At 36.9% G+C, this 26,337-nt stretch overlaps 4 protein-coding genes and 1 non-coding gene across 8 annotated transcripts; 3 read left to right on the forward strand and 2 right to left on the reverse strand.

Moving 5' to 3' along the window:
* Positions 1-3,082: 3,082 nt before the first annotated feature.
* On the forward strand, positions 3,083-4,907 carry LOC103958419 (zinc finger protein ZAT5). Its single transcript, XM_048566244.1, has one exon. It carries the CDS (start codon positions 3,326-3,328, stop codon positions 4,421-4,423), a length of 1,098 nt encoding a protein of 365 aa, XP_048422201.1. The 5' UTR covers positions 3,083-3,325; the 3' UTR covers positions 4,424-4,907.
* A 4,308-nt stretch (positions 4,908-9,215) lies between these two features.
* LOC103958420 (dihydrolipoyllysine-residue acetyltransferase component 1 of pyruvate dehydrogenase complex, mitochondrial-like) lies at positions 9,216-16,934 on the forward strand. 3 transcript variants are annotated; one of them, XM_048566185.1, is made up of 22 exons: positions 9,218-9,393; positions 10,265-10,315; positions 10,756-10,810; positions 10,888-10,921; positions 11,137-11,183; positions 11,305-11,349; positions 11,508-11,581; positions 11,940-12,009; positions 12,751-12,942; positions 13,035-13,079; positions 13,195-13,268; positions 13,739-13,808; positions 14,005-14,400; positions 14,559-14,619; positions 14,713-14,757; positions 14,853-14,936; positions 15,347-15,423; positions 15,534-15,596; positions 15,927-15,997; positions 16,086-16,207; positions 16,327-16,407; positions 16,540-16,934. In XM_048566185.1, the coding sequence occupies exons 1-22, from the start codon at positions 9,299-9,301 to the stop codon at positions 16,596-16,598; spliced, it is 1,911 nt and encodes a 636-aa protein (XP_048422142.1). In that variant the 5' UTR covers positions 9,218-9,298; the 3' UTR covers positions 16,599-16,934. The 3 variants fall into 3 exon arrangements, with proteins under 3 accessions (XP_048422143.1, XP_048422142.1, XP_048422144.1); XM_048566186.1 differs by lacking the exon at positions 10,265-10,315 and having other exon boundaries at positions 9,216-9,393; XM_048566187.1 differs by lacking the exons at positions 9,218-9,393; positions 10,265-10,315; positions 10,756-10,810 and having other exon boundaries at positions 10,901-11,006.
* A 962-nt stretch (positions 16,935-17,896) lies between these two features.
* On the reverse strand, positions 17,897-20,191 carry LOC103934443 (uncharacterized protein HI_0077). Its single transcript, XM_009344191.2, has 3 exons — positions 19,985-20,191; positions 19,762-19,881; positions 17,897-18,591 (listed from the first exon to the last, which is right to left on the reverse strand). Exons 1-3 carry the CDS (start codon positions 20,162-20,164, stop codon positions 17,995-17,997), a joined length of 897 nt encoding a protein of 298 aa, XP_009342466.1. The 5' UTR covers positions 20,165-20,191; the 3' UTR covers positions 17,897-17,994.
* Positions 20,192-20,993: 802 nt separating this feature from the next.
* LOC103958422 (mRNA cap guanine-N7 methyltransferase 2-like) lies at positions 20,994-24,466 on the forward strand. Of its 2 annotated transcripts, XM_048566205.1 has the most exons (11): positions 20,999-21,176; positions 21,276-21,354; positions 21,450-21,544; positions 22,348-22,419; positions 22,541-22,650; positions 22,815-22,937; positions 23,052-23,144; positions 23,413-23,481; positions 23,655-23,743; positions 23,837-23,937; positions 24,097-24,466. In XM_048566205.1, exons 1-11 carry the CDS (start codon positions 21,072-21,074, stop codon positions 24,244-24,246), a joined length of 1,086 nt encoding a protein of 361 aa, XP_048422162.1. In that variant the 5' UTR covers positions 20,999-21,071; the 3' UTR covers positions 24,247-24,466. The 2 variants fall into 2 exon arrangements, with proteins under 2 accessions (XP_048422163.1, XP_048422162.1); XM_048566206.1 differs by lacking the exon at positions 24,097-24,466 and having other exon boundaries at positions 20,994-21,176; positions 23,669-23,743; positions 23,837-23,942.
* Positions 24,467-24,611: 145 nt separating this feature from the next.
* Positions 24,612-24,684, reverse strand: TRNAR-UCU. Its single transcript has one exon. It is a non-coding gene; the product is annotated as a tRNA-Arg (tRNA).
* Between the last annotated feature and the right edge of the window lie 1,653 nt (positions 24,685-26,337).

A 26,337-nucleotide genomic window follows, 5' to 3' on the forward strand; every position in this document is an offset into this window, starting at 1 on the left:
CCGGCGAGAGCGTCAGGCCCCTAAGGGGGGTGGATTGTAAGATCCCACATTGCCTGAGGGAGAGGAGGTGATGTGCCTTATATGTACATACCCACCTTCCTATAGTAAGACGCGTTTTGGGTGGAAGCCTAAGAACAAATCCGTGAGGGTGTGGCCCAAAGCGGACAATATATTATTATACGGACTGAGATGTGACAATTTGATATTAGAGCCACTTCATGGCCGGAAGTGTGCCGACGAGGGTGTCGGGCCCCTAAAGGGGGTGGATTGTAAGATCTCACATTATCCGGGGGAAAGGAGGTGATGTGCCTTATATGTACATGCCCATCTCCCTATAGTAAGACGCGTTTTAGGTGGAAGCCCAGAACAAATCCGTGAGGACGTGGCCCAAAACAGATAATATCTTACTATGCGGACCGGGATGTGACAATGTTGCCTAAAAGTTGAGAGAGTTTTTTTTAGTGTGCTCGGAATACAGACACATATGCTATACGTGATTATACAAGTGGAGGGACACTTGAATAAAAAATTTCCACTTGTATAATAACGTATGGTGCCGGCGTATTGCCCCTTATTCCGGGCATTGAAAATTTCTCAAGTTGGGGATGATATTAAACTATTACATGGCACAGAAAATGAAGAGATTCATTGGCATTTAAGGTAAAATGTACCTATTTATCTTGAATGGTGATCGAGAAATTTCCATTCTTGATTGATCACTAATACAGTACATATTTAGTGGTTGAGTTGCAAGTATGACATAAATGATGTACCATATATCTCTGTTGTCATCTAATTGTCCCATAGATCTTGATCATCATGAAGCATGAATTTAGAGGAATTCAAATTTAGTTGGATGTAATTTCCCTTAAAAAAAGGAAAAGAAAATCCTTAATTATAGGAGGGTTAAATTACATGTTGCCAAATTTAGTTCCAAAATGTGAGAAAAACTCTCATATTCTTGTTTTCATACATCGGTGGTGTCTTTCTTTCACATTATGTGACGATGAATCAATGTATAAAACTGGTGTAACCAAGTTTTTGTTTTCACAACCAACAAAAATAAATTAAGAAGACACTTAAAAATTGCATGTAATATGTGGTCGTGCAAGCATGACAACACTTGACAACATAAACTGTCATACATAGAATAGATAATAGAAATTATAGATTAAAATACAAGAAAATATATATAAAAAAAGATGGTAAAATGTTGAGAGGAGTGGGAGTGAGGGGAGCACCGCAGATTCCATGGTTCCAGGCTTGCACTCCAATCATCGTCCTTACACAAATCGTTGAGGCAAAGTAATGGGGCTTTGCCTTTCAGCCTTTGCCTTTGCTTTTGCTTTGCTTGCTTCCCTTCAACAAACTTTGTAAATTCCAATCCTCTCTCTCTCTCTCCCTCCTTCCCTCTCTCTCTCTCTCTCTCTCTCTCTCTCTCTCTCTCTCTCAATATTAAAATAACATGTACACATGTACATGTGGAACTGCAGCCTGTATTTTGAAGTATCTTCAACAAGACGTGTTAGTAGTAAGTGTGGGAGTGTAAACTCACACGCGCCTAACAAAGCTCTAGGCTCAAACACCATTCCTTTTCAACTTTGATCAATAAAACACAAAGAACATAGTACTCCTTTTCAACTTTGATCAATAAAACACAGAGAATATAGTACTATGTTAATGTGAAATTCCATTTTCAAGCGTTTTAGACTTGTAGTGTGCTTACTTCTCTAACATATTCGGACAAATCACTTAAATTTTACTTGCATGCGTTATTTGTCATTAAATATTACAATATAGATGCAAGTTTCATTAATAGAACACTTATTCTTACTTTATTAAAGGAGACAGTATAATTAACTCTCATTCTCCTTCATTTTCAGGTATTGATCTTCTTAACCTGTTGAATAAATGCTATGATATGCTAAAAAAAGGAAGTGTTATTGGCACTCCAAAAATCTCATTTTACACTCCTCACAAGTGTATTTTTCTTTCTAAATATAGAAAGTTTGGAGTGTAAAATAAGAATTTTGGAGTGCAAATAACAATTTCAAAACAAAAAAGGAAAAAGAAAAAGAAATACTCAGTGAGATACCATATCGTTAAGTTTATTTTCTCTTTAAATTATTTTTATCGAGTAAAGAAAAAATATATCACGATCAACTCAAATGTATATATTCAAGTCTTGACAACCTAACCTAACTTGGTTGAATTTTTAGGAATCAAGGATTAACGGTCTTTATTTCGAATTGTGATTACATAACAATAATTAATTAATTAGTTTAATATTAACATCTAACTGAAAGGAAAAGCCAAAAACCTACATTTGGTAAGTTGGTAAGTGATTTAAAAGGTCATACTTCCTTAAATCTCAATCAACAAGTTGAGAGCACTTATTAATTAATAGTTTAATACAATCTTAGACTTTGCACCTAATTTGTGGGACTAGTACAAGTTGCTTGTTTGAATGAAGATCTTAATTACCTAGGTGGCAATTACTTGGTAGTGTGCGTTGGGAATTTGGAAGATGAAGAACACGCGCTTTGGAGGTGAGAGTAAGTTAGATTATGAAGGTGCATGGTAATGTATATGGTGGAACCTCATTAGCTTTGGTTTGTTTGTTTTTGTGTTTGCAAATTTGCAATTGGTGAAGAAGTAGTGCGTGGTTGGCAAAGTGTGAGAAAGAGAGCATGAAACGGACTTTGCGTTTAACAACCTCACTTCTCTAAATTTGCAACTCTTTTCCGTTATATCTGGTTTTTGTTTTTGGCTTTCCCTGCCTTAAATCTCTATCTATCCCACACACATTTACTAAAACCTCACTCTCTAAAATTATTTGTTGGTTTTTCAATTTCTAAAAACAATTTCAATTTTATAAATGAAAGTGACTTCTGTATACCCGCTTTTTCCTTGTGCACATCCTTGTTTCTTTTTCCTGACCGTAAGATTGATTAAATTAATAAATAATTAAGGAACAAAACTAAATGGCAACGTACAAGAAGAAAAGAAGTCTGTATAAATCGTTTCCCTTTATAAATACCTTGGAAACTCAACAAAAGATTGGGGAGACTAAATTCACAGTTACTGTTGTATTGGGGTATGGCCTTGTAATTGTGACTTCCTCCAACATGTCAATATTCACTATATATATATAATGTAATAACAGTCTTCCTCTTCGTCCTTCCTCCCTACCAATTAAATCTCTCTTTTTTCTCTCTCTCCTCTTTCTCTCTCTCTCTCTCTCTTTCTCTCTCTCTCTCTCTCTCTCTCTCTCTCTAAGCACTAATTCCCAAGTCTCTTGAAGGTAGAGGAGGAGGAACCAGCCATGGAAGCAGCAGGTGGTGATCATCATCATGAAGAGGAAGTCATGATCTTGGGGTGCAAGGAACAACACTACAATAATATTAATATTATGAAGGGTAAGCGCACAAAACGCCTGAGGCCCCAATCCCCAATGCCCTTTGCCATCCCAAGAAACTCATCTTCCCCCGAGGGTGGCATCGGCGGCCTTGGAGGTGGTGATGGCGGCGAAAATAATAACGATTGCATCAATAGTACCAACTTGTCCCCCACCACATCAGCTGAATTATTCCAAGACAGCACCACATCAGAAGAGGAGGACATGGCAAACTGCCTAATTCTTTTGGCGCAAGGCCAATCCCGGGCGGCTTCTTCCTCCCCCGATCACCACCACCAACCCCATAAGCATATGACTACAAGTAGTCGAAGATTCTTGGAAGCAACAACTACCCCCGCGGGAAAGGTGGCGGGGGCGGCAGGGTATTATGTATATGAATGCAAGACTTGTAACAGAACGTTCCCTTCTTTCCAAGCATTAGGGGGTCACAGGGCGAGTCACAAAAAGCCGAAGGCGAATATAGGAGACGATCACAAAAACAAACACTTTGGAATTGGGTTATTGCCACCGTCGGATGAAGATCAAGATACGCAATTGTTTAAGAACAACAGTTTCGACAACAACAAGAACATCATGACATCTTCATCTCCACTTTCTCTCCATTTGAGCAATAGGGGTTTGGTTTTGAGCTCCAACAAGTCCTCTTCTAAAATCCACGAGTGCTCAATTTGCAGCGCGGAATTCACGTCCGGACAGGCCTTGGGCGGCCACATGAGGCGCCACAGGGCGCCGACTGGAGCCACCAACACAACCTTGTCGTTGACGTCTCCGCCAGTCTCAGTGGCCTTTGAATCTCATCAACAGCAACAACAGCAGCAGCCACGGCTGCCCATGAAGAAGCAAAAAAGTATGTTGAATTTGGATTTGGATCTCAACCTTCCAGCACCTTCAGAAGATGATCACCACAGAGAAACCAAGTTTGTGTTTGCATCAAAGCAGCAGCAACAAGAACAGCAGCAGCAAGAAAGGTTAAGAACACAAATTTTGGTGGACTGTCATTACTAAAAAAAATGATTAAGATTTTTTTTAGTGATTTCTTCACTCCACAGTTGATATGATCAATGGTCAACTTGATGTGAATTACCAACTCTTTTTTATTTTTTTAATAACTTTTCTGTTATACCACCATTCAAAATTGAAACACTATTCTGTAGCTTCTTTCGATTCATCTTGACCAATGTTATGGAAATATACGGACTTTGATCTAATTATTTTGTTAAAGAAAATGTTAAATTTGTGTTTCTTGATTGAAAAGTGCATGGTCATGAGCAACTTTTTGTTTTTGTTTTTTTGGCTTTAGCTTTTCAAAATTCAATCGAACTTTGTGACTTCGAGTACAAATATGAAAATTCTTAACCAATTGAGCTATAAGTCACTTGTCGCCTCTTGTTTAATTAGATTATGGTGTTGTTGCATCTTCACTTAAATTTGTTACCACCATACGACCATAAAAAGTCATGATGCTGTAAGTTTCATTGTTTCATTTATAAGAAAGCCAGCCCTGGCCCTCCCCTTTTTCTTATTAAGGTAAGTGACAATAACACAATAAAAATATAGAAAGGCCACGCATATTACTGCAATTTCCACATGAATATTCCAACACATTGTAGGAGGCACTAGAGGCCAACCTAATCCCAGCATGGAAGAAATGCGATACAAACTAAATATACAGGAAATGCAAGATTCTCAGCCAAACAAGGAAGTACCACCCAAAAGGCAAAAAGGCGACCGAAAGAGGAGAATGGAGGGACAAAGCCACCAACCTCAAACCTCATTTACGGGAGGGCATGGTAAATCGTCATGAGATAAAACCATCACCAAACGTGGCCAACTTTAGGAGCTCACCCTCGAGTTGGCCAACTATGCGTCAACGATAGGGCAGATGCGCCAAGAACCCTTGCACGTGCGCATAGAAAGAATCTCAAAAGCAGCTTTAGGATCACTCTCGATAATGGCATGATCCATGTGGTGGTCGCGAGCCAACTCCATCCCTGCCAATATAGCTTCAGCCTCGGTTTCTTTCTTCAGAAGAAGCCCGAACTAGATATTTTGCATCCTCACCAATCAGCAAACCTTGAGAGTCTCGAAAGATAATACCCACCTTGGCCTGAAAAGGAGTCATCCAGGCGCCATTCACATTAATCTTGAAAAAAGGGGGAGTAGGGCAGTCCATATGGGAGAAGAAAGAGATCCCTCAGGTGACGTGTGAACTTTCTTTCCATATCTCCCAACATAAGCAAGCACCTTGTGATTCTGAGAGATTGGAGTTGAATCAATACGCTTCACGGCTGAAAACCACCTGTCAAAGGAAGTGACAGCTGGTACATTAGGGCGATAGCCAATACCTGCTCCGGGCATAACAATAAGATATGTTGAATGGATTCTTCAAGCTCCATGCAAAAAGGACATGAAGGATTAGGATTTATATGGCGTTTGAACAAATTCAACTTTATAGGAACACAATTAGACATGGTTCTCTATAGAAATTTGTTGATCTTGGGAATCATTTTAAGCTTCCATTCAATTTCCATACTCTTGTCTCAATCTGGTGGGAAGAGTGGGGAGGAGCAGATAAACCATGCGAAGATTTCTCAATGGCCCACCGATATCCACTCTTAACTTAGTAATCCCCATTTCTAATCCAAGGCCAAATGAGCCGGTCTTCATTCTCAATAAGGTGAAGAGGAATAGAGGAAATGACTTCTCTGATTAGAAATGATGTGATATGGTATCAAGTATCCAAGACATAAATTCTGTGTCAATTAAGGAGGAAACCATTGTTGGAATTGGTCCAGGAGTTAAGCGAGAGGAGCGTATAGGAGGAAGCCAATTATCACTCCATATACGAATCCAAGAACCATCACCAACCTGCCATTTAGAGCCCTCCCGAATTCATACCTTCCAGTAAGTTAGACCAAGCCCACGAGGGACAGGATCCATGAATGGCAGTGAGAAGATCACCCTGGGAAAATAGCGAGTTTTTAGAATACGAACCCGAAAATCATTAGGGTTTTCCAACACTCTCCAGACCTGCTTTGCTAGGAGAGTAGTGTTTGTGGTCAACTTGCATGAATATTTAGTTGCGTAATTTTGATTCTTGTGGGTCGTATGCATGATATATATAGTTACAAACCTATATTTATTCCCTCGTTGGTTTATAATCTTTCCACTTCAAAAAGCCAAGAAATCATGCGTACAAAATGCTTCTATTCCATTCTTTTTCTTCAATTTCAAATTAATCAAATTTTTTTGGGAGTCATGTTTTCTTGGTTAGTAGTTGTTGATTCATGATCACTCACCTTTAAATTTAGTATCAAGGATCAACATTAAAACACTAAAAGCACATCTGTTTCTTTTCCATTTTTGATATTCAATCTAAGGTGGGTGCCTAGTAACCACACATTTCTTGATTACCTGGTGACCAAGCAATGTTCATGTTTTTATTAAGAGTGGAAGCTTTTCCCATTTGTTCGCTTTTCTTAAATTTGTTGCAAGTTTTTCCCTTGATTTCTTTTCTTAAATTTGAACTTTTGTGCTTCTATTATGTTTCACTTAGGTCAAAGTTGGAAGGTGTGAAGTCAGAAATTATCAACTAGCCTCCCTATTGAAAATGAGTAAAGGATACTTCCATTGAACCCAAGGCTTCAATGCCTATAAAAGGCCAATACTCCCACCAGCATTGATGTAGAAAAAGGTGTGAAGTTGTTCTAAAATTCTCTTGCAATCATATCAAGCACTTATTAACGTGATTGTTGGAGTTTTTTGCAGGAACTTCCCTCCCTCTTTTATTGATGGTGACTGAAGATGGTGTAGTGGGCCTCTCAACATGGTTACAAGAATTGGCTAATGAAGGTAATATGTCAACAAAGCTAATGAAAGTTGAGGAAGATCAGCTCTAAAGCCTTAATCCAGTGGCTGCATTATTTTCTTTCCTTCTCATCCTTCTCATCAGTAAACCCTAAACGATTGACGTTGATGTCCTCATCAATTCTCTCCGGCTGAGAAGAACTCGACTCCAATGTGTTTAAGACTGTTGCATTGCTCAAAAAATGTCAGAATTAGTGCGCAAACACATAGAATATCTTCTGCCTTCTTCATGAATATGCTTGGCTTAATGATGTGTAGAGATTTTAACTTACTTGCCTTAAGCTGACCTCCTCCACTAGATTTTGAAACAAGCTATAGGCTTCGGTTGAAAAGGCTTCAATGTGATCTTCTTTCCTTCATGAATGAATGAACAACTATTTTCAACCACCACGAGGTGGCCGTGGTTGGGGAATGAGTTTTAGGCTCGTACACGGCATGTTTTAGGTTAGATTTTTGACGTTGATGAATCGCATAATGGTGGCTTGAGGGGAGGTTGCCGTAGTGAAGTCACCAACTGGTCCCTTTTTAAGGGGAAAAAAAAAAGAATGAACAACAATTTTTGTCGACCCAAATTAGTAACATCGTGATCATGAATCCGTGGCCTACCCAAGAGAATATGATTTGCATTCATAGGTAAGACATCGCACCAAACGTTGTCTGTATGAGATGATAACTAGATGGGAACTTGACATCTTGAGGTGATCGGAATAGAACTCGTACTCATATCAGTCTATGCCATTCGGTATGATTGAGGATGATTTGCCGGTGACAAGCGAAGATGAGAACCATTTGGTTTGGAGAGAACATTGAAAATTTAGTAGTTCTATTTTCGTGTATTTCCATTTATTTAAGGCCATATCCATGCTAAAGGTCCAAAAATAAAAAAATGACCAGAATTGTCTCATAACCCATATTTCATGGATGGTTGAACTATAATTTAATAAAGTCTACCAAACCAAGTTCGGGCAAAAGAACATTGAGTTGGCCAAGCTTGGCCCTCCTCCCAACCCATTTTTTGGGGCCCAACAGCAGAGCTACATATGCACTTTCAAATCCAACGACTGGGAAGGGCAAATGCTAGCTAACCTTAGCTAACCTTTGCTAGTTGTTAGATATTTTTAAGGCAGAGTTAAAAATAGTCGTTAGATATTTTTAAGGCAGAATTAAAAAAAAAAAAAAAGTTCTAATTTTTTTCTATATATTCCTATTCCATTTCTATATCATTCTCACATCCTCTTCATCTTACATATTATCTTACTAATGTTTAGTCGCTTTAGTTAGAGATAGTATATGAATATGGCTTGACAATGTTCATTTAAAAATAATTTCTTGTATAACCATAAAACCTGTAATTGAATAAGATTATATTTAATCCATTTGATTGGAGATTACCTATCAGGAAACCTTACCCCTGAACACCTTGAATTAAAATTTATAACTGAGGTGGAGAAATCCTATAAATTAACAAAAAAAAAAAAAAATTATATTTGACCAAAAAAAACAAATGTGTATAGGTTAGGTGGGTTTGCAACAGTCGTTAGAAGAGGGAGCACACCATGCTTATCTACAATTCATTTTTTAAGTTTTTTTTAAATTTTTTATAATATGATGATATTCTTCTTCGCTTACAAGTGAAAGTATTAAGTTTGAATCTCATGAATAGCGAATTCGATACTAAATTAGACTGTTCATAGTGTGGATTAGCTGCACCTTCCTCCTTTAATGTAAAAATGCACTAAAAAAAATAAAAAATAAAAGAAGATGAGAGTTTTCTTTTTTAATAAAAAAAAAAAGATATGTAATTACGTGAGTTATTTTTTTTAATTAGGTAATTTACTTTGATTACAAGTGAGTACGTGTATAAATATTTTCCTATCGACTTTTGTAAAATTCGCAGCCCACCAAAAATAACGAACACACTGATAGTTATCTTTCACTAATTAACAAATGCATTGAGCAAAATTTAAAGGAAAAAGGTAAGAACAAAGGCCTCTCTGTAAAACGAAAACAAAAATGGCGCTCTCGCGGCTTCGACACCCAGTGATCTCCCGCGCTCCATCTATCCTGAGAGCTCGCCTTCTCTCCTCGTCCACCAGATCACTCACTCGGTACCCCTCTCTCTCTCTCTCTCTCTCTCTCTCTCTCTCTCTCTCTCTTTTTCAATCACTTACGATACATTTGTTCGTTTCTGAATTATATGAAATGGCTTTTAAGGTAAAGTATTGATTTTATTGAATTGGGTTGGTGGGAAATTGTTGAAAGATTTGGTATTTGATTGAATTGGGAGTGGAATTATGATAATTTTTAGATTTGGGGTACTGTGATCGGTGGGCAAGTGTTGGGGTGGCTTCAATACTGACATACTTATCATTTTGAGCTTGAGGAACACATTTTGTGATTGAAAAAAATTTGGAAACGTCATTTGTTTTTAACTGATTGATGATTTTGTGTTATCTCGGTTTATGAAATGGTATTGGGTTTTTGTGATTTTGATAATTGGAGAGAGTGTTAATTGTTGAATCCGACTGTTTGACGAAGTTGCCGATTGAATGTGATATAGAATATTGGTCCTGAACTTCAGCATTCTTACCTGAACTGGTCACTCATGCTCTTTAGCTTCAATACTTTGCGTTGTGACTTTCGGAAAGATGAACCAACTAAATACACTAGAAATAAACATTTTCACCACTACTATTACACGTGCGCAGAATATGTATAATTGAGATGCTCATGATGCCGTAAACATATGAAACATGTAGAAAATAATTTAAAGCATCATCTTAGCATTTTATTTTCTTGACTAGTAGATGGTGCTAGCGTATTTTTGGCCTTTGATTTTAACCTAAGTTTGGATGCTGATTCCTCTGCTCTTTTGGGCACTGGATTCTGTTGTAGCTTATGAGGCATGGTTAATATAGTACCTTTTGTACAAATTACATGTCGAAGCTCTATAATCTCTATTCTCTTTTGATGGTGCAGAACTTTCAGTTTGCAAAATTCTACTGCACTTGGTGATAATACGCTGTTAAGGTTTGTAGTCTTTGACTTTTTACATCACTGTTTTGGCAAAGTTGAGCTATGGATGGATACTTCTGTCACCCTTATTCCACCAGCATGGGAGGACGGTTATTTATACTGCATTAAGTTGTAGATGTTTAAATTGAGGACTAATGGCCTGCCATTTTTCAATGCCATGAGGCTCGTTTAGATAACCACTTGTTTTCATTTCCAAAAGAGGGGAATTTGGTTTGCATTTAACATGTTAGGATCTACAGTTGAAACTATAAACCCTGGTTTAGATTTTCATCTAAACAAGTATATTTGTTTCTAAGTATTCTTGCCTACTATCAAGTACAGTGTACATATACATGCTTATTCAAGCAAGGTCTTGTCGGTTCAGTCTATATCTTACTTCCCTAGTTATTTTCATCTTCTCTGTGCTGGCTTTCACTGAGAGTTAAATTGATCAGGCCAGCATCTTTGTCCATGCTCACTGGAGTTCATGATATACCATCAAAGCTGAAGGTTAGTGTCTGAAATGTCTATTTAAGCATACAGCTTCCCTTTCATAAAGAATTTATGGACACTTTTATCATTTTCAGCATTGGACATGTGTCAAATATTACTCAACTCAAGGTACGGAGTTTCCACTTAGACTGACTAAATTTACCAGTTCAGTCCAAACTGAAAAGATGTCGGTAGTTAAAATTAAAAAACTGAGGTTAGCAAACTATTTGCCATTCTTCCTTTTATTATCGACCGAGAGGACTTTCCAAATCTTATCATGTGGATGATGTTTATTTAAATCTATGAATGACTTTCTTTTAACACTAAATTGATTGATATCACAGATCCTTTGCATACTGTTATTGGGATGCCGGCTTTGTCTCCTACAATGGTAATGTTGGGGGAACTATATTCACTCAAGCATGTGCCAAATTCCCCTCGTAATTTTATTAGCAGTGGTAGGTTACCTGTCTCTCGTATGACTATTACTAACTTACCATTTTAACTTGTAGGCTCAAGGTAACATTGCAAAGTGGTTTAAGAAAGAAGGAGACAAGGTAAGTTCTACCAAAAAGTTTATAAAATGAGGATTCTAGGTCATGTTTCATGTGATCAGTTTAGTAAGTACAGAAGGACATATCCTTTCTTACGGCAGAGCAGTTAACAATATGTTGGCCGCTGTAATTCTGTTCCTGAATTCTGTTTAATCTAACAGATTGAACCGGGCGACATACTATGTGAAATTGAAACTGACAAAGCTACCGTTGAATTTGAAAGTCTTGAAGAAGGGTAATTCTTATTTTATATATTGTAATCTCTTTAAATTTATGCAGTAAATGATGCATGATCTAATTTAGCCTTGGTGTAATCCATTAAATAGTTCCAATGTTCACTCCCAATGTTTTGGCATAGACATTGAAACTGTTATTTTACTAGAATATTTTTTCTGTGTTTTTTTATTTTTTGTCATTATTTTCCATCTTTGATGTTAAACTTTGCAAAGAGTTCCGTTAGCATTTCTTTTTTTCACTCCGTAGTTATGTTCTATAATGTTCTTTTTTATAACTTCGAATCATGCAACTCTGGCGCATTTTGTTTTGAACTAGTATGGTAGTACCTTTCTTTATTCTGTTCTTCTGTTTGGAAGGTTTCTAGCCAAGATACTGGTACCTGAAGGTTCAAAAGATGTGCCAGTGGGACAGCCTATTGCAATAACGGTAGTGTGGATTATTCTATAACCATGATCCCCTTATTTTTGTTTTTTTGGTGGAGACCCATGCCCAGTTACACACACCCACACCTATGAGATGGAATTTAATTCACTTGTGAAAAATTACAGTCACCCAAGTCAATCTAGTAATAAGGTTTTTTATTTCTTTTTATTTTTAAGTATTTAATTGAAAAGCGTCAAACAGGACGCTACCCAATTATACAAGATGTATACATAGTTCTACAAATGAAAAAAAAAAAAAAAAACTCAGATAAAGAATGCAATAAATGTGCAGGTTTCCTATGTGGCCATTCAAAGAGTTGTCAGGCTAATGGATCCCTTAAGTCCATTTTTGAGATTCCTACTCTGAAAATTCATTCCTTTCAAGCCATGAGGTCCATAACACACGATGGGTTGTGTCTCCATATTTCCTTATGAGCAAATTGGAATGAGAGCCAAGCATTATCCAACTAATCCCGTAAAGTGAAAATTTTTAAAGCCCATAATCACATTCCACAGGACAATGTAAGAGCCAATCTAATGCTAAGTTGAATTGCTCCGCTATCTGAAACTTTGGCAACACATATGCTTTCTGCTTAATAATTGTTATTCCATCATGGTTCTCACATCTTTTTATTCAAATTATTAACCTATATCTTTCACACTTTAATTGGTGGTTTAATGTTAAGCATTTACTTTTATTACAACTCAAGCACTTAGTTGTCGAGACATTTTGTGCATTTTCAAGGTTGAGGATGCAGATGATATCCAAAACCTCCCTGCTAATGTGGTCAGTGGCTCTGAGGTCAAAGAGGATATACCAGCACCTCAGAATGTCAAGAATGAAGAGGGGGTACAAGATACAAGTTCCATGGGCATAAACACATCAGAACTTCCTCCTCACATTGTCGTTGAAATGCCAGCTTTATCACCAACAATGGTAAGGAAGTTTCAATCAGTTTTTCTGCTCTGATTATAGATGAATTTCCTCCCGGAGGAGCTTAGTACTGCTATTCCTGTGTGTCTGTTCAGAGCCAGGGAAACATTTTTAAGTGGAGAAAGAAAGAAGGAGATAAGGTTAGTTATATTTGATCTAAGGTTTTGAATTTTCTTTGGAATACTTTTCATCTGAATTCATTAACAATTTTGACGGTATCAACATGAATTGTTTTGTTGATCACATGTCTAACAGATAGAAGTGGGTGATATAATATGTGAGATAGAGACAGACAAAGCAACCATTGAATATGAATTTCTTGAAGAGGGGTAATTTTTTAATTTTTTTCCTCTCACATGCGGAGTTTCCATTTTAGAACACATGAAGTTTCGCTTATGCTAATTGTCATTTGGTCTCAACTGTATTGTTTGTTTGGTTGCAGTCTACATTTCAATTGAACAAAAATCGTAGAGGCATGCTTTATCAGCTGAAATGCCTTATAGCGGCTATTTGGATGAAGTGTCTTATTCACATAGCCCATATGTGTTCAATATTTTAAATAGGATTAGGAGCCATCTCTTTTGATAACTAGTATTAAAATGTCCAACTAGTAACTGATGGAGGAAACATGAGGAATGGGGATTTTCATTTTTACATTATGTTTTAAAACATTATCTCCTGATCATTCTGCTTCTACGTTGGTGAATCTCTTTAGAAAAATGAATATATTATTGTTTATGAAGCAGCTCTTTTTGTAGGTGGTCTTGAAAATTTCTTATTAATGAAATGTTTGTTGTAGATACTTGGCTAAGATACTAGCACCAGAAGGTACAAAGGACATAGCTGTTGGCCAACCAATTGCAGTAACAGTAAGTACAAAGATACTTGTAGACCCATCTCTCATTCGCCCTTGAGGATAATTTACATCTAATGCCATTGTAGTATGGCTATTGTTTCTGTCTATCAGATGGTTAATTTATGAAAAGCTTTCCCAATTTCTTAACTTCCAATTATCCTAGCATCTTAAGACATGAGAATGCTGATTCTGTCTGTCTGTCTGTCAAGGTTGAGGATGCAGCTGATCTGGAAACTGTAAAGAATGCTGTTGGCAGTGGTTCAGCTGTTAAAGAAGAAAAACCAGTCCGTCAGGATACTAGAGATGTGACTAGATCAGAAAAAACCAGTATTTTAAGGATCAGTCCAGCAGCAAAGTTGCTTGTCACAGAACATGGATTGGATACATCATCGCTGCAGGCATCAGGTGCTCATGGTACATTGCTGAAAGGGGATGTTTTAGCTGCAATCAAGTCAGGAATAGGATCTTCAAAAGTTTCATCTAAAGAAAAGACAACTCCATCGTTGTTAAAGGCGTCAAGTACTCATGCTCCAATATCAGCAGAGTCGAAGCCTTCAAAACAGACAGATTCTTTTGAAGATTTTCCCAATAGTCAAATCCGCAAGGTAGGTTTTGTTGACTTAACATGTCAAATGGAAATCTCAATTTGGATTACACCTTGCTGGCATTGATGGTTTTGTGCTATAAGCCTGGTCTCAAATATTATTTGTTATGTGTCTGCTTTGTTCAAGTTGTAGTTGAATATATCTGTTTTGTTTTGCAGGTGATAGCTACTAGATTGCAAGAATCAAAACAAAACATACCGCACTTATATTTATCATCAGGTCGTGTAACTATTTGAAGCCTTTTGTTAATTGAAATTTATCAACCATTCTTTTTTCTTTTTTTCCTAAAATTTGTTGATTTATTCCATTCAGATGTTCTTCTGGACCCTCTTCTTTCTCTTAGGAAGGATCTTATAGGTATGGATTATGAACTTCAAATTGTTTTTATTCTTGACCTTTAGATTTCTTGAATCTAGCAAATCATTTCTTTTTATGTGTTCCCTTAATTGCAGAACAGCATAATGTTAAAGTTTCAGTTAATGACATTGTCATCAAAGCTGTAGCTGTTGCACTGAGAAATGTACCTGAAGCAAATGGTAATGGCACATGAACATATATTCTGCTGCAAACAACTTAGTAGGCATACAGTTTGTGGGGTGAGTCGGGGTGGGCACATGTTCTTTTTTATAAAAAAGTCATCCTAAAAATCATATCTTTAAAAGAATTTTCTAAGGGAAATTAATTGAGGAGAGCTGGCATCACATGTTTTCTGGGTACTGGGTGCCAGACACATTCACTTCCATTGAGTATATTTCTTTTAGAGAATTCCTTCATTTGTTGTTCTACTTATATAATTTGGTTATTGGAATTTGTTAAATTAAATGAGTTTGTTTCTCATTTTAATTTCATATTCTGGAACTGATTTGTAAGCAATATTAGATGTTTTTTTGTTGTGAAAAAGCAATCGTAGACGTTCGTAACACATTTGTTATTTTAATACCAACAGCTTACTGGGATGCTGAAAAAGGAGAAGTCTTTCTTTGTGATTCCATTGATATATCAATTGCTGTGGCCACTGAGAAGGTAATTTACTGATTTTTAGTGTTTAAACTATTATACAGCACCTTATAGGCTTATATGAACAAAAAATAGTATTGTGCAGTGTCCATTCATATGATTGGGTATTGTTGCAGGGCCTGATGACTCCAATTGTGAAGAATGCAGATCAGAAATCAATATCAGCAATCTCTGCAGAGGTACTTACAGTAATTGAAGCAGTTTTTCGTTCATTTTTCCATTCTTGATTCCGTCACTTCCGCTTCCTTTTATGTTTCCGAGGATATGCTAAACATATTACTTTATGTGATCCCCTCTGGCTTTCTATATGCTTATGGAAAATTGGAGTATTGAGAAATTTGCAGCGAAGTCTAATGATATTCATCCCTATGAAGAATATTGAGTTGAAAATCTAACCTTGTCTATGATATTTTTTATGTTGTTTGTTTAGAATCTTTACCTTTGGAAGTGATGTCATAATCATATTAACATGTCTTCAAATTTCACTTTTGTTGATATTTTCATGTCAGGTTAAGGAACTAGCTGAAAAGGCACGAGCGGGAAAGCTTAAGCCAAATGAATTCCAAGGAGGAACTTTCAGGTGAAATTTGTCGCATTCTTAGTTGCTTTTCACCATAGTTCTTTTGTCAAATACAGTAGTTATGGAATACTTCTCATTCGTTCTGCAGCATTTCAAACTTGGGGATATTTCCAGTGGATACTTTCTGTGCAATTATAAACCCACCTCAGGCCAGTATCCTTGCTGTTGGCAGAGGCAACAAAGTCGTTGAACCAGTAATAGGAAGCGACGGTAAGATATTTTTATTTTAAGAAGAAAAAAAAAAAAGCACCGGTAAGATATTTAGCAGTCTAAATTTGATGCATTATGGAATGGGATAACGAAGTGAAATTTTCTTCCCCCCACCATAGGAATTGAGAGGCCTGCAGTTGTCACCAAAATGAACTTGACATTATCGGCTGATCATCGAGTTTTTGATGGCAAAGTTGGAGGTATGTAATGCTACAACCTTCTTCCAAACTGAAGCATCAAAAACAAAAATAGATATGAAATGTTATGTAATTTGTGTTGAGGCATTTGATTTCTTCACATTTGCTTATGACACTATCCAATCTATCCTGCAGGTTCGTTCCTCTCAGCTTTACGTTCAAACTTCAGTGATATCCGAAGGCTTCTTTTGTAATGACAGGAAAGAAGCCGCGGCCTCATCCTAAGCTAGGAGATTTGCCCGAATGACCACTGTAACAGGTTTCTTCCAAATCGTTCTAGAGAATCAAAATATTTTTTTCCCATGATTTGCTTGTGCTTTCGCATTTGTTGTGCCATCTTGGTTTCTAGAATTTCAACTTCCTTCTTCCATCGTCACAGAAAAATTATCAGAGGTACGAGTAGTTGCAAAATTTTTGCATGACTTCCCGTCTAATTCCGAATGTTACCGTCCCTCGAGTACGAGGGAATAATGTACAAACATCGCCAGAGAAAATATGACGATATTTCAACAATAAATTTCCCTTCTTAATGTGCAGAATTTGGTCCTTTTTTCTGTGGCACTGGCATTCAGTTATACCCCAAATTATTTTAACTAACTGTCCGTTGTGTTTAGTATTTAATTGGTCAAATTTTGAGCATTTGCTTAATTGTTTGAACATAAACTCACCATTCTCCTCTACGATGCGTATTGTCAAGTAGTCTAAAATATTACCAGTTAGATCTTGCATATAAGAATGCAACGAATCTTTGCATAAAACTCATATCACTAATTTTTTGGGGTGGGGGCATGCTCGTATTAGACGAACTCAAGGTCGAGGACCACAATAATGGCCAATGGCCAAATTAACTCATGACCGAAAATCATACTCATGATCGAAAATTGTGTATTCGGAATCGAAGGTTAAACTTGTGGTCGAATACCATATGCTTGTAGATCAAGGCTAAACTTATGACAAACATTTTCTCTCCCCAAACCCAAAGGGCATGTGTTTGGAGAGAGAAAAGACGGTGTAGGAGAAAAAACTAAGGGTCAAGTAACTAGCCATTTTCACTGAATCCTAAACTTTGAGCGGTGATGGTGGTGGTGGGGGTGGTTGTTAGGACTAGAACACACACACATGATCAAACACTTCAATGGAATATAGAACATGAAAAATAGAAGGAAAGTGGAACTAGAAGCCCAAGGCATGAGTGCCAATAAAAAGACCAATACTTCCACCAATTCAGGTGATCAAAAAAGGGGTATGAGATTTTATAATATACTAGAGTCATCTTGAACAAACAGTGACTTGTATGTTGCAATGTAATGATGGTAAGCGAAGATGGTGTTGTGAGTGCTTCCAACACAAACCCATCCTTAACTCTTCAAACTAGTTTTATTTATTTTTTTAAAAATTTTTCTTTTATATTTAGAGTTTTTCTATTTAAAATCGTAATTCTTCATATCAATGATCCTTTTTGGTATTCAATTAGCGTCCTTCAAGCTAGATAAGCTGCTAAATCTGATTAATTTAAATATATTAAAGAAAATCAATTACTGCTTAAAAAATAAGCTCATTTCTTGATCAACAAGAAAACGAACAATGGTCTCATGCATGCTGCGTATCCTGCTCCTTGACAGTAAGAGGCTCATACCACTGAGACCCAAACCCAGCAATTTCCCTCGCCTTTTCATTGAAAGGAGGCTTCAAAACCCCCCTAAAATACCTTCTCACAGTTCCATGAAACTTTTTAATCACTTCAGCTTCTTCATCAGCCTCCAAGTTCGTCAGGCTCTGTTGATCCGAACCGCTATCCCCCACCCTCAAGCAGAGATACTTGAACCACTTAACACCAGCAGCACAATGAGTTATTTCTTCCGGGTACACCACGCTCTCCAGCAACTCAGCCGTTTTGTCATCCCCTCCGCTGCGGAATCGAGAGATGGTTGTTGGGAGCACGTCGAGTCCTCTTGCCTCGTGGACGCAATGCTCGATTGCAAGGCGCGCCATTAGGTCTTTGGAAGTGGCAGTTGCCGAGTCCCAGAGGCCGTCATGGGCTGGAAAAGCTCCATAGAAGGAACCCATCTCCTCCAGGCGAGATGCCAGCAGAGTGAAGTGACGACCTTCGTCCTGCGCCACCTTCACGAAATCCGTGAAGAACTCTCTCGGCATTGCCTCTTGCTTCCCGAACCTAGCAATTATGTCCTGCAACATTCAATATTTAACACAAACAGGCTATTAGAATTATAGTATAACTAACGAAACAAGTAAGGTGCATCAAAGATGAGTTGAGTAACTTGGAAAAATGTAGAATTTACTCTTTCTACTATCGAATAAGAAAAAGGGAAGTGGTTGTAGCTTTGCAAAAAATGAAGCATAGAAAAGCAACAGGTCCTGAAGGTAAAACTATTCAAGTGTAGAAGGTCTTAGGAGAGACGGGTATAGCATGGCTTACAAACACTTTAAATAAGATTTTAAAAGCAAAAAAGATGCCAAATGAGTGACGAAAAAACTCTTAGGTACCTCTCTACAAGAAGAAGGGTGAAATACAAAATTGAATGAATATTAAGTTAATGAGTTATACAATGAAGCTTTGGGAGAGAGTAATTGAGCATAGACTGAGACAAGAGACACAAGTCTCATACAATCAATTCAACTTCATGCATGCGTGCTTGACTTCGGAGGTAATCTATCTGTTATAGAAATCGATGTAATGAATGTAAAGATATGCAAAAGGATTTGCACAGGATCTTTATATATTTGGAAAAGAACGTGTACTAGGCCCCAAGAGATATTCTTAGGAGGATCTAGAAGGAGTATACCAAGGCTCAACTTTAAATCCTTACCTTTTTGTATTAATATATGAGTTAACGGGGACATATTCAAGATGATATCTCTTGGTGTAGATGAAATGCAAGAGAGAGTAAATGTGAAGCTTAACTTTTGGCAGAAATGTTGGATTCTAATAGTTTTCGCCTAAGTAGGTCAAAGACAGAATATAGGGAGTGCAAGTGAGATATGAAGTACTTGAAGCTAAAAAAAGACTTAGGCGCAAAACCAAGGGCAGTGATGTTGTAGAACTCATACTGCCGACCCTATTTTATGAGATAAGACTTTGTTATTGTTGTTATCCTAACATAACGGAATCACCAAACAAAAAAAATGAGAGAGAAGCCTGATTTACAGCATTTATTCTCCAATGCGGGATGAAGGATGCGAGATTGTTCACCCAATTGTTTACCGCATTCATCCCGCATTAGAGGAGAATCACTTCCTACCTTTAGGGATGTGACTGATACGGTATCACAAACCCATCATTTTCTATTGATTCCTACAATACTAAATTGCATTTAACTAGTAGTACTGAGTGAGTACCCAAGACAAGTCGATAGCCCAACTCTCTGTGTGCGTGAGGCTATGAACTATGGCCTGCCTACTCCGTAAGCTCCCGCCTTTCCCAATCTTCGGCATCGAACTCGGCGCCACCAACTTAACCTGCACAGCCACAAAACACACACGGCAATTTCATCAAACATTTGGCGCCGCAAATAATTAAAAACAGATAATTCGACATTGTAATCATAAAAAGCCTACGCACATTGCTGAGCCTGGAGGGTCGATCAGGCACGGAGAGGTCCAGGGACGAATCGTACGCACGAGTGATGGTCCCTCCCAGCCACTGAGCCGCCACCGAGTCACCGACTCGAGCCTTCTCGAACGGGTCCGCTGTGTTCAATACCCTTATCGCCGCTTCCACTAAGCTCTCGGTTCCGCTCATATTTTTTTTTATGCAGCGCTCCACACATTTTTTTTACTTTTCATATAATTTATAATTTATAATATCTGACGATAAAAAATAAGAAGGAATTTTAGTGAAAAATTTTTGATACTGTTTATTTTAATGAAAAATTATATTTATATACTAAAAAGTCAATTATGATATTATTTACTTTACCTTTTATTTTGTCTTTATAGTTAAAACTTAAAATTTTCAAACATTTTTCATTAGTTTTTTTAAAATAAAAAGAAATCCACGATTAAAACTTGAGAATTATTTGATGATTAAAAATTAAGATGGAGGTTAAGAAGTAAAAATGAGTATATCAATGACAACACTCCTTGTTATTTGTCAGAGAGGGCCTAAGCGTAAAACGAATTTTTTGAATTTAAACAAACTCCAAACTTAGCCACCTAGGGTTGGTTTGCTGATATATTTCAAAAGCAGCTTTTTGAAAAAGTTATAGTTAAAATTGTGTTTGGTAAATAAAAAAAAAAATGTTAACGTAGAAAGTAAAATCAGCTCTATTCTTACTTTTAAAAACAACATATTTTTCTATAGCACAGCAACCCCAAACTAGTCTTTAGTACTACGATTTAATGATATTCATCTTCATTTGTAGTGAATGGTCTTAAGTTTGGTTTTCGCTAAAGACGAAGTTGAATGGTCTTAAGTTTGGTTTTCGCTAAAGACGAAGTTGAACCATATTATTATGGTTAGTCGATTGTGAGACTTGCTCACTCCACATAGATAATATTATTTGTTAAAAAAAAAAAAAAAAAAAAAAAAAACTCTGAACCAAGTAATTTGCCAATCAGGACCTGAACTTGGAGGTAATTTCATTTTTTTGCACAATCTTCCGCGTGCGCCTGCTGCTTCGGCGACTCGAGCTTCGCGGTTCGCAGGGATGACGAGTCTGCACGGGGGCACGAAGGCCGAGTCGACTCACCACCGGCTCTACGAGTTCGCAAAATCAGCACTCACCAGAATCTTCGTCCACCCTTACGCCACGGTTCGTCTCCGCTATAGAAATCTCAATGTCTCCGCACACAAATTCGCAGATATTCGTGTCTATATGTAATTCTGTGACTTTTCATGGTGATTTTTGAAGGTGTGCGAATTGTACTGCGGCGGAGGAGTCGACGCCGAGAAATGGGACGATGCTCAAATCGGCCATTACATCGGGATCGGTACCGTTCAATTTCTGGTTTCTTGCAAGTTTGTTTTGTTTCTGTGTATGTTTGTGAGAGTTAACATTGGCGGAGCTTGCTGTTGGAATTGGTAGATGTTTCTTCTTCGGGAATAAGCCAGAGAAGAGAAGCGTGGGAGAGCCAGAGGAAGGCTTACACTGCTGATTTCTTTGAGCTTGACCCTTGCATGGTAAGGCAGCCTAGCCTCTCCTTCTTTGTTCATGATTTGGTCTTTCTCTTTGTTGGTTTTGCTTTGTCGACTCGAAAATTTCGAACCAGGGCTCTTTTGGGTTTGTTTTAGGATGAATTGGGTGTTCTTCCTTTTTATAATTCTTGCGTTGTGGATGATTGGATCTCAGTTTTGCTGTCTGCCATTTTTAAGACTTTGAAGAAATATGTGTATCTCTGACATGTATGTTGTAAGAGGAGTAGGGTTTGAATGAAAGGATAACGATTTTTGGAACTGGTCACATGAAGTACCAAATCTATAGTTTGAAAGGAATTGATCTCTTAAGCCATATGGTTGAGCAACTCATGCATCTTATAACTCACTGTAGCGGCAAATTAGATAAATTCAACTCCATGAACTTTTCAGCAGTGTCTAAAAGAGTTTTCTATGAAATGTGAAAGTGCAGATTTTTTCATCGTTTGGAAACCAAATTATCACTAGCCATGTATATTAAGTGTGCTGATCGAAAGTATAGATTTCTCTCCTCTGCTTCTGTACTTTTGATTTCGGAGGTGGACTGTTTCTCAATAAACTAACAATTGGAAATTTGTCTTAGTGGTTAGTATAAAATTTGGGCATAAGTTTCAGGCTTCAGCTGTATCAAATAATGGTTGCTGATTGACATTTATCCAGGATTCATCTAATATGAAATATCTAGATCAGCAATTTATGTGTGGGTTGAAACTTTTAGGTGCTTGTAGTTTCTTTGGATAACTTTTGGTCTCCTCAATCCTTCATTCTTTGACATTGGATTGTTGTGACAGGAAGATGTGGAGATGCATCTGAAAGATAAGGCAAACACAGCTGATTTAGTTTGCTGCTTGCAGAATTTGCAGGTTTCTAATATATTTTCTAAAGATCGGTAGTTTCTTTCCATTTTAGCGGTCGTGTTTTTTTCCTTTTTATTCCAATATTTTAAGAATTGCATGTTCCTTTTTAAAAGCATTTCACTTGCAGCTGTGTTTCCAAACTGAGGAGAAAGCAAGGAAACTTTTGCTTAATGTGTCATCCTTATTGAAACCGAGGGGATATTTTTTCGGTATTACTCCTGACTCATCTACAATATGGTATGGAAGATGCTTGGCAAAGACCTGTTGGTTAATTGTTTTTTTTTCTATTTGAAGCATTGAATTGGTTAAATTGGTACATGTATTGATCTTGTTTTACATGGTACATCTTTGCCTTGGGGCAGGGAAATAGTTATTGCTAATTTGACATTATGGTCATACAGGGCAAAGTACCAGAAGAATGTTGAAGCATATCACAACAGAAGTGGTGGCATGAAACCGAATATTGTCCCCAATTGCATTAGATCAGAGAACTACATGATCACCTTTGAAGTTGAGGAAGAGAAGTACGTATAAGCTTGAGATTTTAAGCATGTCACTCTGAGATTTTGTTTTCGTGGATGATTTTGGTAATTAGTGTTCAACCCTTTTTTCCTGAGTGAATGTGCTTCTACTTTCAGGTTTCCTATATTTGGAAAGAAATACCAATTGAAATTTGCCAATGATTTCTCTCCTGAAAATCATGTCTTGGTTCATTTCCCAAGCTTCATCAGGTTCATTGCTGCTTCAAAGTTTGATAAGAATGCAGGCTGCTGTATTTCTCGTGTGGCATACATATTACTTTCTCGCAGTTACCAAAGTTCCTCTTGCTTAACACTTGCATATATCGAGGAACCTTCTTTTAAGATGGTTTTCTAGCTGATACCTCTTTGGCATACAGATTCAAGCACTCTCTTTGATTGGTTGTCTTTTACTAGTTTAATGCCATAGATGTTGATTTTCAATTGATCTTGATTATTGACTTCTATTGTATGTTATTAGGTTAGCTAGAGAAGCTGGTCTCGAGTATGTGGAGATTCAAAACTTAACTGAATTTTATGATGACAACAGGTTTGAATTCTTGTTCTCTTCTTAAATTTATCACAAGCATTCCAGTGTAGTTTTTAACGAAACCTGCAAATAGAACCTTCAAGCCATATTTATTACTTCTAATCGTTTCGCATTACTTTTGTTTTTAACTCATGGCTGAATTTTTCTTTTTCCTATATGATTTTTGCTGTAAGAGCACAATTTGCAGGTATGATAATGAGTTCGTGTTCAAACCTTGTGGATCCTAGAGGAAGACTTCTTCCTCGATCATATGATGTATTAGGTGATGCTTTTCTTTCTACGTTGTTGTCTATAGCAACTTGCTTAGTTTCTCTTTATTTGTAGTTTCTCATTTGGTTGCTATTTTTCTTTTCAGGTTTGTATACCACATTTATATTCCAAAAGCCAGACCCTGATATTACTCCACCGCTCATGACACCAGTGCTGCACGATGTAACTTACATTCAAGATGAGGAGGCAAGTATTTTAAAGTTTGCTAAGATTACGAAGAAATTGGGCCTACGAATCATGACTAATCTACTAGTCACTGAATGCTCAAAACTTTTTTAGTCATAACAACCAATTTGTTTAAGATATAAGATGGATAGTTATAATGGAAGCCTTTTGATTATGCAGAGAGAGTGGCAAGTGCCAGTGACAACTATCTGGAGAGATGATGAAAAGAGCGTGCCTGTGGAGCCGCCTCCTGGCCTGGGCAAGATTAGTGAACAGAAAGGGATTTTGGGTCCTGGCCCTGCTGAGTTGCGTTTTTCCGAGGCACTTTGACCCCGTGGTTGATGGATGCAAGACGAATGTGCATGGAAGTACTGATTATTAACATAGAGGAACCCGTGTTATTGGCGTAAACACATTGTAGCAGTAAGAGTAGTGTGTCCTGTTTAGATCATTTTTTTCTTTTCCTTTTGTGTGGAATCTCGTACGCTTGGGTGGTAGATTTTGTAAACGAGGTTAAGCGGATGAATGGAATGATTTTATGATTTGGAAATAATCTTGTATGATGCTGATGATGTCCTCTCCTCTCTTGTGTTCCCTCAAAGCAAACCAAAATTGGTAACTATTTTTGTAGAATTTAAAAAAGGAAATAAAAAAGAAAAATAGGAATAGGAAAAAAAAAAAAGGATTGGGAATTGCACGCCCAGTGGGACTCGAACCCACAATCGCCTGATTAGAAGTCAGACGCCTTATCCATTAGGCCATGGGCGCTTCTTCTTGTTGTATTTCGTACAAATTAAGTTTTTTCTAAACAATTAATAGAAATTGACCTCTTTTAACAATCTATTATTCTTTGACCATTGGTTAGTGTTGGTTTTGGTTGAAAGTTTATAATGCATACTTGCGCATTGAATCATTGATTAATAGATTATTGCACATGATGTTAATTACTTATTTTAATAGTGCTTATAAGATGTTAATTACTTATTTTAATAGTGCTTATAAGATGTTACTCTAAACTCAGTTTTTTCCTTAACATTTCTTCATCCTACATACTCTCAAAATTAATTGCCACCTGTGACAGGAACACAAAAATTATGAATAAATACACTATATATCAAATCAAAGAAGTGAAAAGTTTGAAGTATTCGTTCCTTTGCGACATGTCTAACTTGAAAATTCTAGTTATTATATTATTTTAGTATATTTTATACGCTGAAGTTTAGTTGTAAATCTGGAAAGAGATTATCTTCAGATCTCTTCCACCAAGGCCAGCAGATCAAGTGATCCGGATCTTTGAAATTTCATCAAATGATCCACCTGTTTTGATATCTTAAAAGCTATAATAATTTTTCACAGTTGAATGAAATTTCAAAAACCCGAATTACTTAATCCAGTAACTTTGGTGGAAAAGATTCGGAGAAGATGTCTTTCTTGTAAATCTAGTCACTGAATATTCGACTAATAATCTAACCGTGAAACATACTGATACGCAAGAAACACCAAAGCAAAATTGATAAATTTAACAAGACCGATTGACACTGTTATTGAGTTGAAAAGCAATTGGGGTGGTCGTTGAGATTGAATTTGACATGAACATAAGCGCAGGACGATGGTGTGGGTACGTTAGCTACGCAGGCTACGTGTGATTGCGTGCTGGCTGCATGCTGCATTGCATGCTCAACACGTGTCCAGCCATGGCATCATCCCTGCCCATTGTTTTGTATTCTTTTTTGAACAACACTTCGTTACTACAAAATGAGTAGGAACTCCTGCTCAAAATTCTTAGTGTTTTAATCACATAGCTTTGTACTTATGATCAGAACCGTTCATACTATGAATCACACTGTAAAGATTATCTTTGCAAAAAATAAATTAAAACTAAAATCGTTTAGTCAATCTATTATAGCAAATACATATACTATTCATAATGTTTTTACCAATTTTGTTCATTTGTTTTTAAACAGTTTGATGACTAAATGACCTTAGTTTTAATTGATTTTTTGCAGAGGCAATCTTTATAGGGTGATTTATAATATGAACGGTTCTGATTATAAACACGAAGTTCTATAAATTGACAACGAACAATTTTGAAAAATTTTGAGTAGAGGTTCTTATTCATCTTTAAGTAGCCAAATATTATTCTTGTTTTTTTAGAGGAAAAAGAATTGTATTGTATTCATCGCAGATCTCTTATGTCATTTCTGGTTTGGTGTCATTCTTGAAGTAGATTTGCACCATTTTGGTTTGGTGTGATTCTTAAACTGGGTCGTAATGTTTTAATTTTCTCACATTATATGTTAAAAGATTGCTTATAATAGTTTTTTGTTTTTTCTCATGGAATTTATCCATATGTATTTTTGAGTACATTACTATGTAGCTTACAATTGTTTTGAACGTATATTCGTTTGACATTTATTGTTA

Source organism: the organism of the source record quoted next, unplaced genomic scaffold (assembly GCF_019419815.1).
Source record: "Pyrus x bretschneideri cultivar Hongxiangsu unplaced genomic scaffold, Pyrus_bretschneideri_v1 Contig40, whole genome shotgun sequence".
Taxonomy (NCBI): Eukaryota; Viridiplantae; Streptophyta; class Magnoliopsida; order Rosales; family Rosaceae; genus Pyrus; species Pyrus x bretschneideri.

Coding starts and splice junctions, on each gene's coding strand:
- LOC103934443 (XM_009344191.2), bottom strand. CDS start 20,164: ATGAGCGGAACCGAGAGCTTAGTGGAAGCGGCGATAAGGGTATTGAAC. Junction 19,882..19,984: donor GACCCTCCAGGCTCAGCAAT/GTGCGTAGGCTT, acceptor GTGGCTGTGCAG/GTTAAGTTGGTGGCGCCGAG. Junction 18,592..19,761: donor GGGCTATCGACTTGTCTTGG/GTACTCACTCAG, acceptor TGAATGTTGCAG/GACATAATTGCTAGGTTCGG.
- LOC103958420 (XM_048566185.1), top strand. CDS start 9,299: ATGGCGCTCTCGCGGCTTCGACACCCAGTGATCTCCCGCGCTCCATCT. Junction 11,582..11,939: donor TTTGAAAGTCTTGAAGAAGG/GTAATTCTTATT, acceptor TCTGTTTGGAAG/GTTTCTAGCCAAGATACTGG. Junction 16,408..16,539: donor TTTTGATGGCAAAGTTGGAG/GTATGTAATGCT, acceptor TCTATCCTGCAG/GTTCGTTCCTCTCAGCTTTA.
- LOC103958422 (XM_048566205.1), top strand. CDS start 21,072: ATGACGAGTCTGCACGGGGGCACGAAGGCCGAGTCGACTCACCACCGG. Junction 23,145..23,412: donor CATTTCCCAAGCTTCATCAG/GTTCATTGCTGC, acceptor GTATGTTATTAG/GTTAGCTAGAGAAGCTGGTC. Junction 23,938..24,096: donor CTTACATTCAAGATGAGGAG/GCAAGTATTTTA, acceptor TTGATTATGCAG/AGAGAGTGGCAAGTGCCAGT.
- LOC103958419 (XM_048566244.1), top strand. CDS start 3,326: ATGGAAGCAGCAGGTGGTGATCATCATCATGAAGAGGAAGTCATGATC.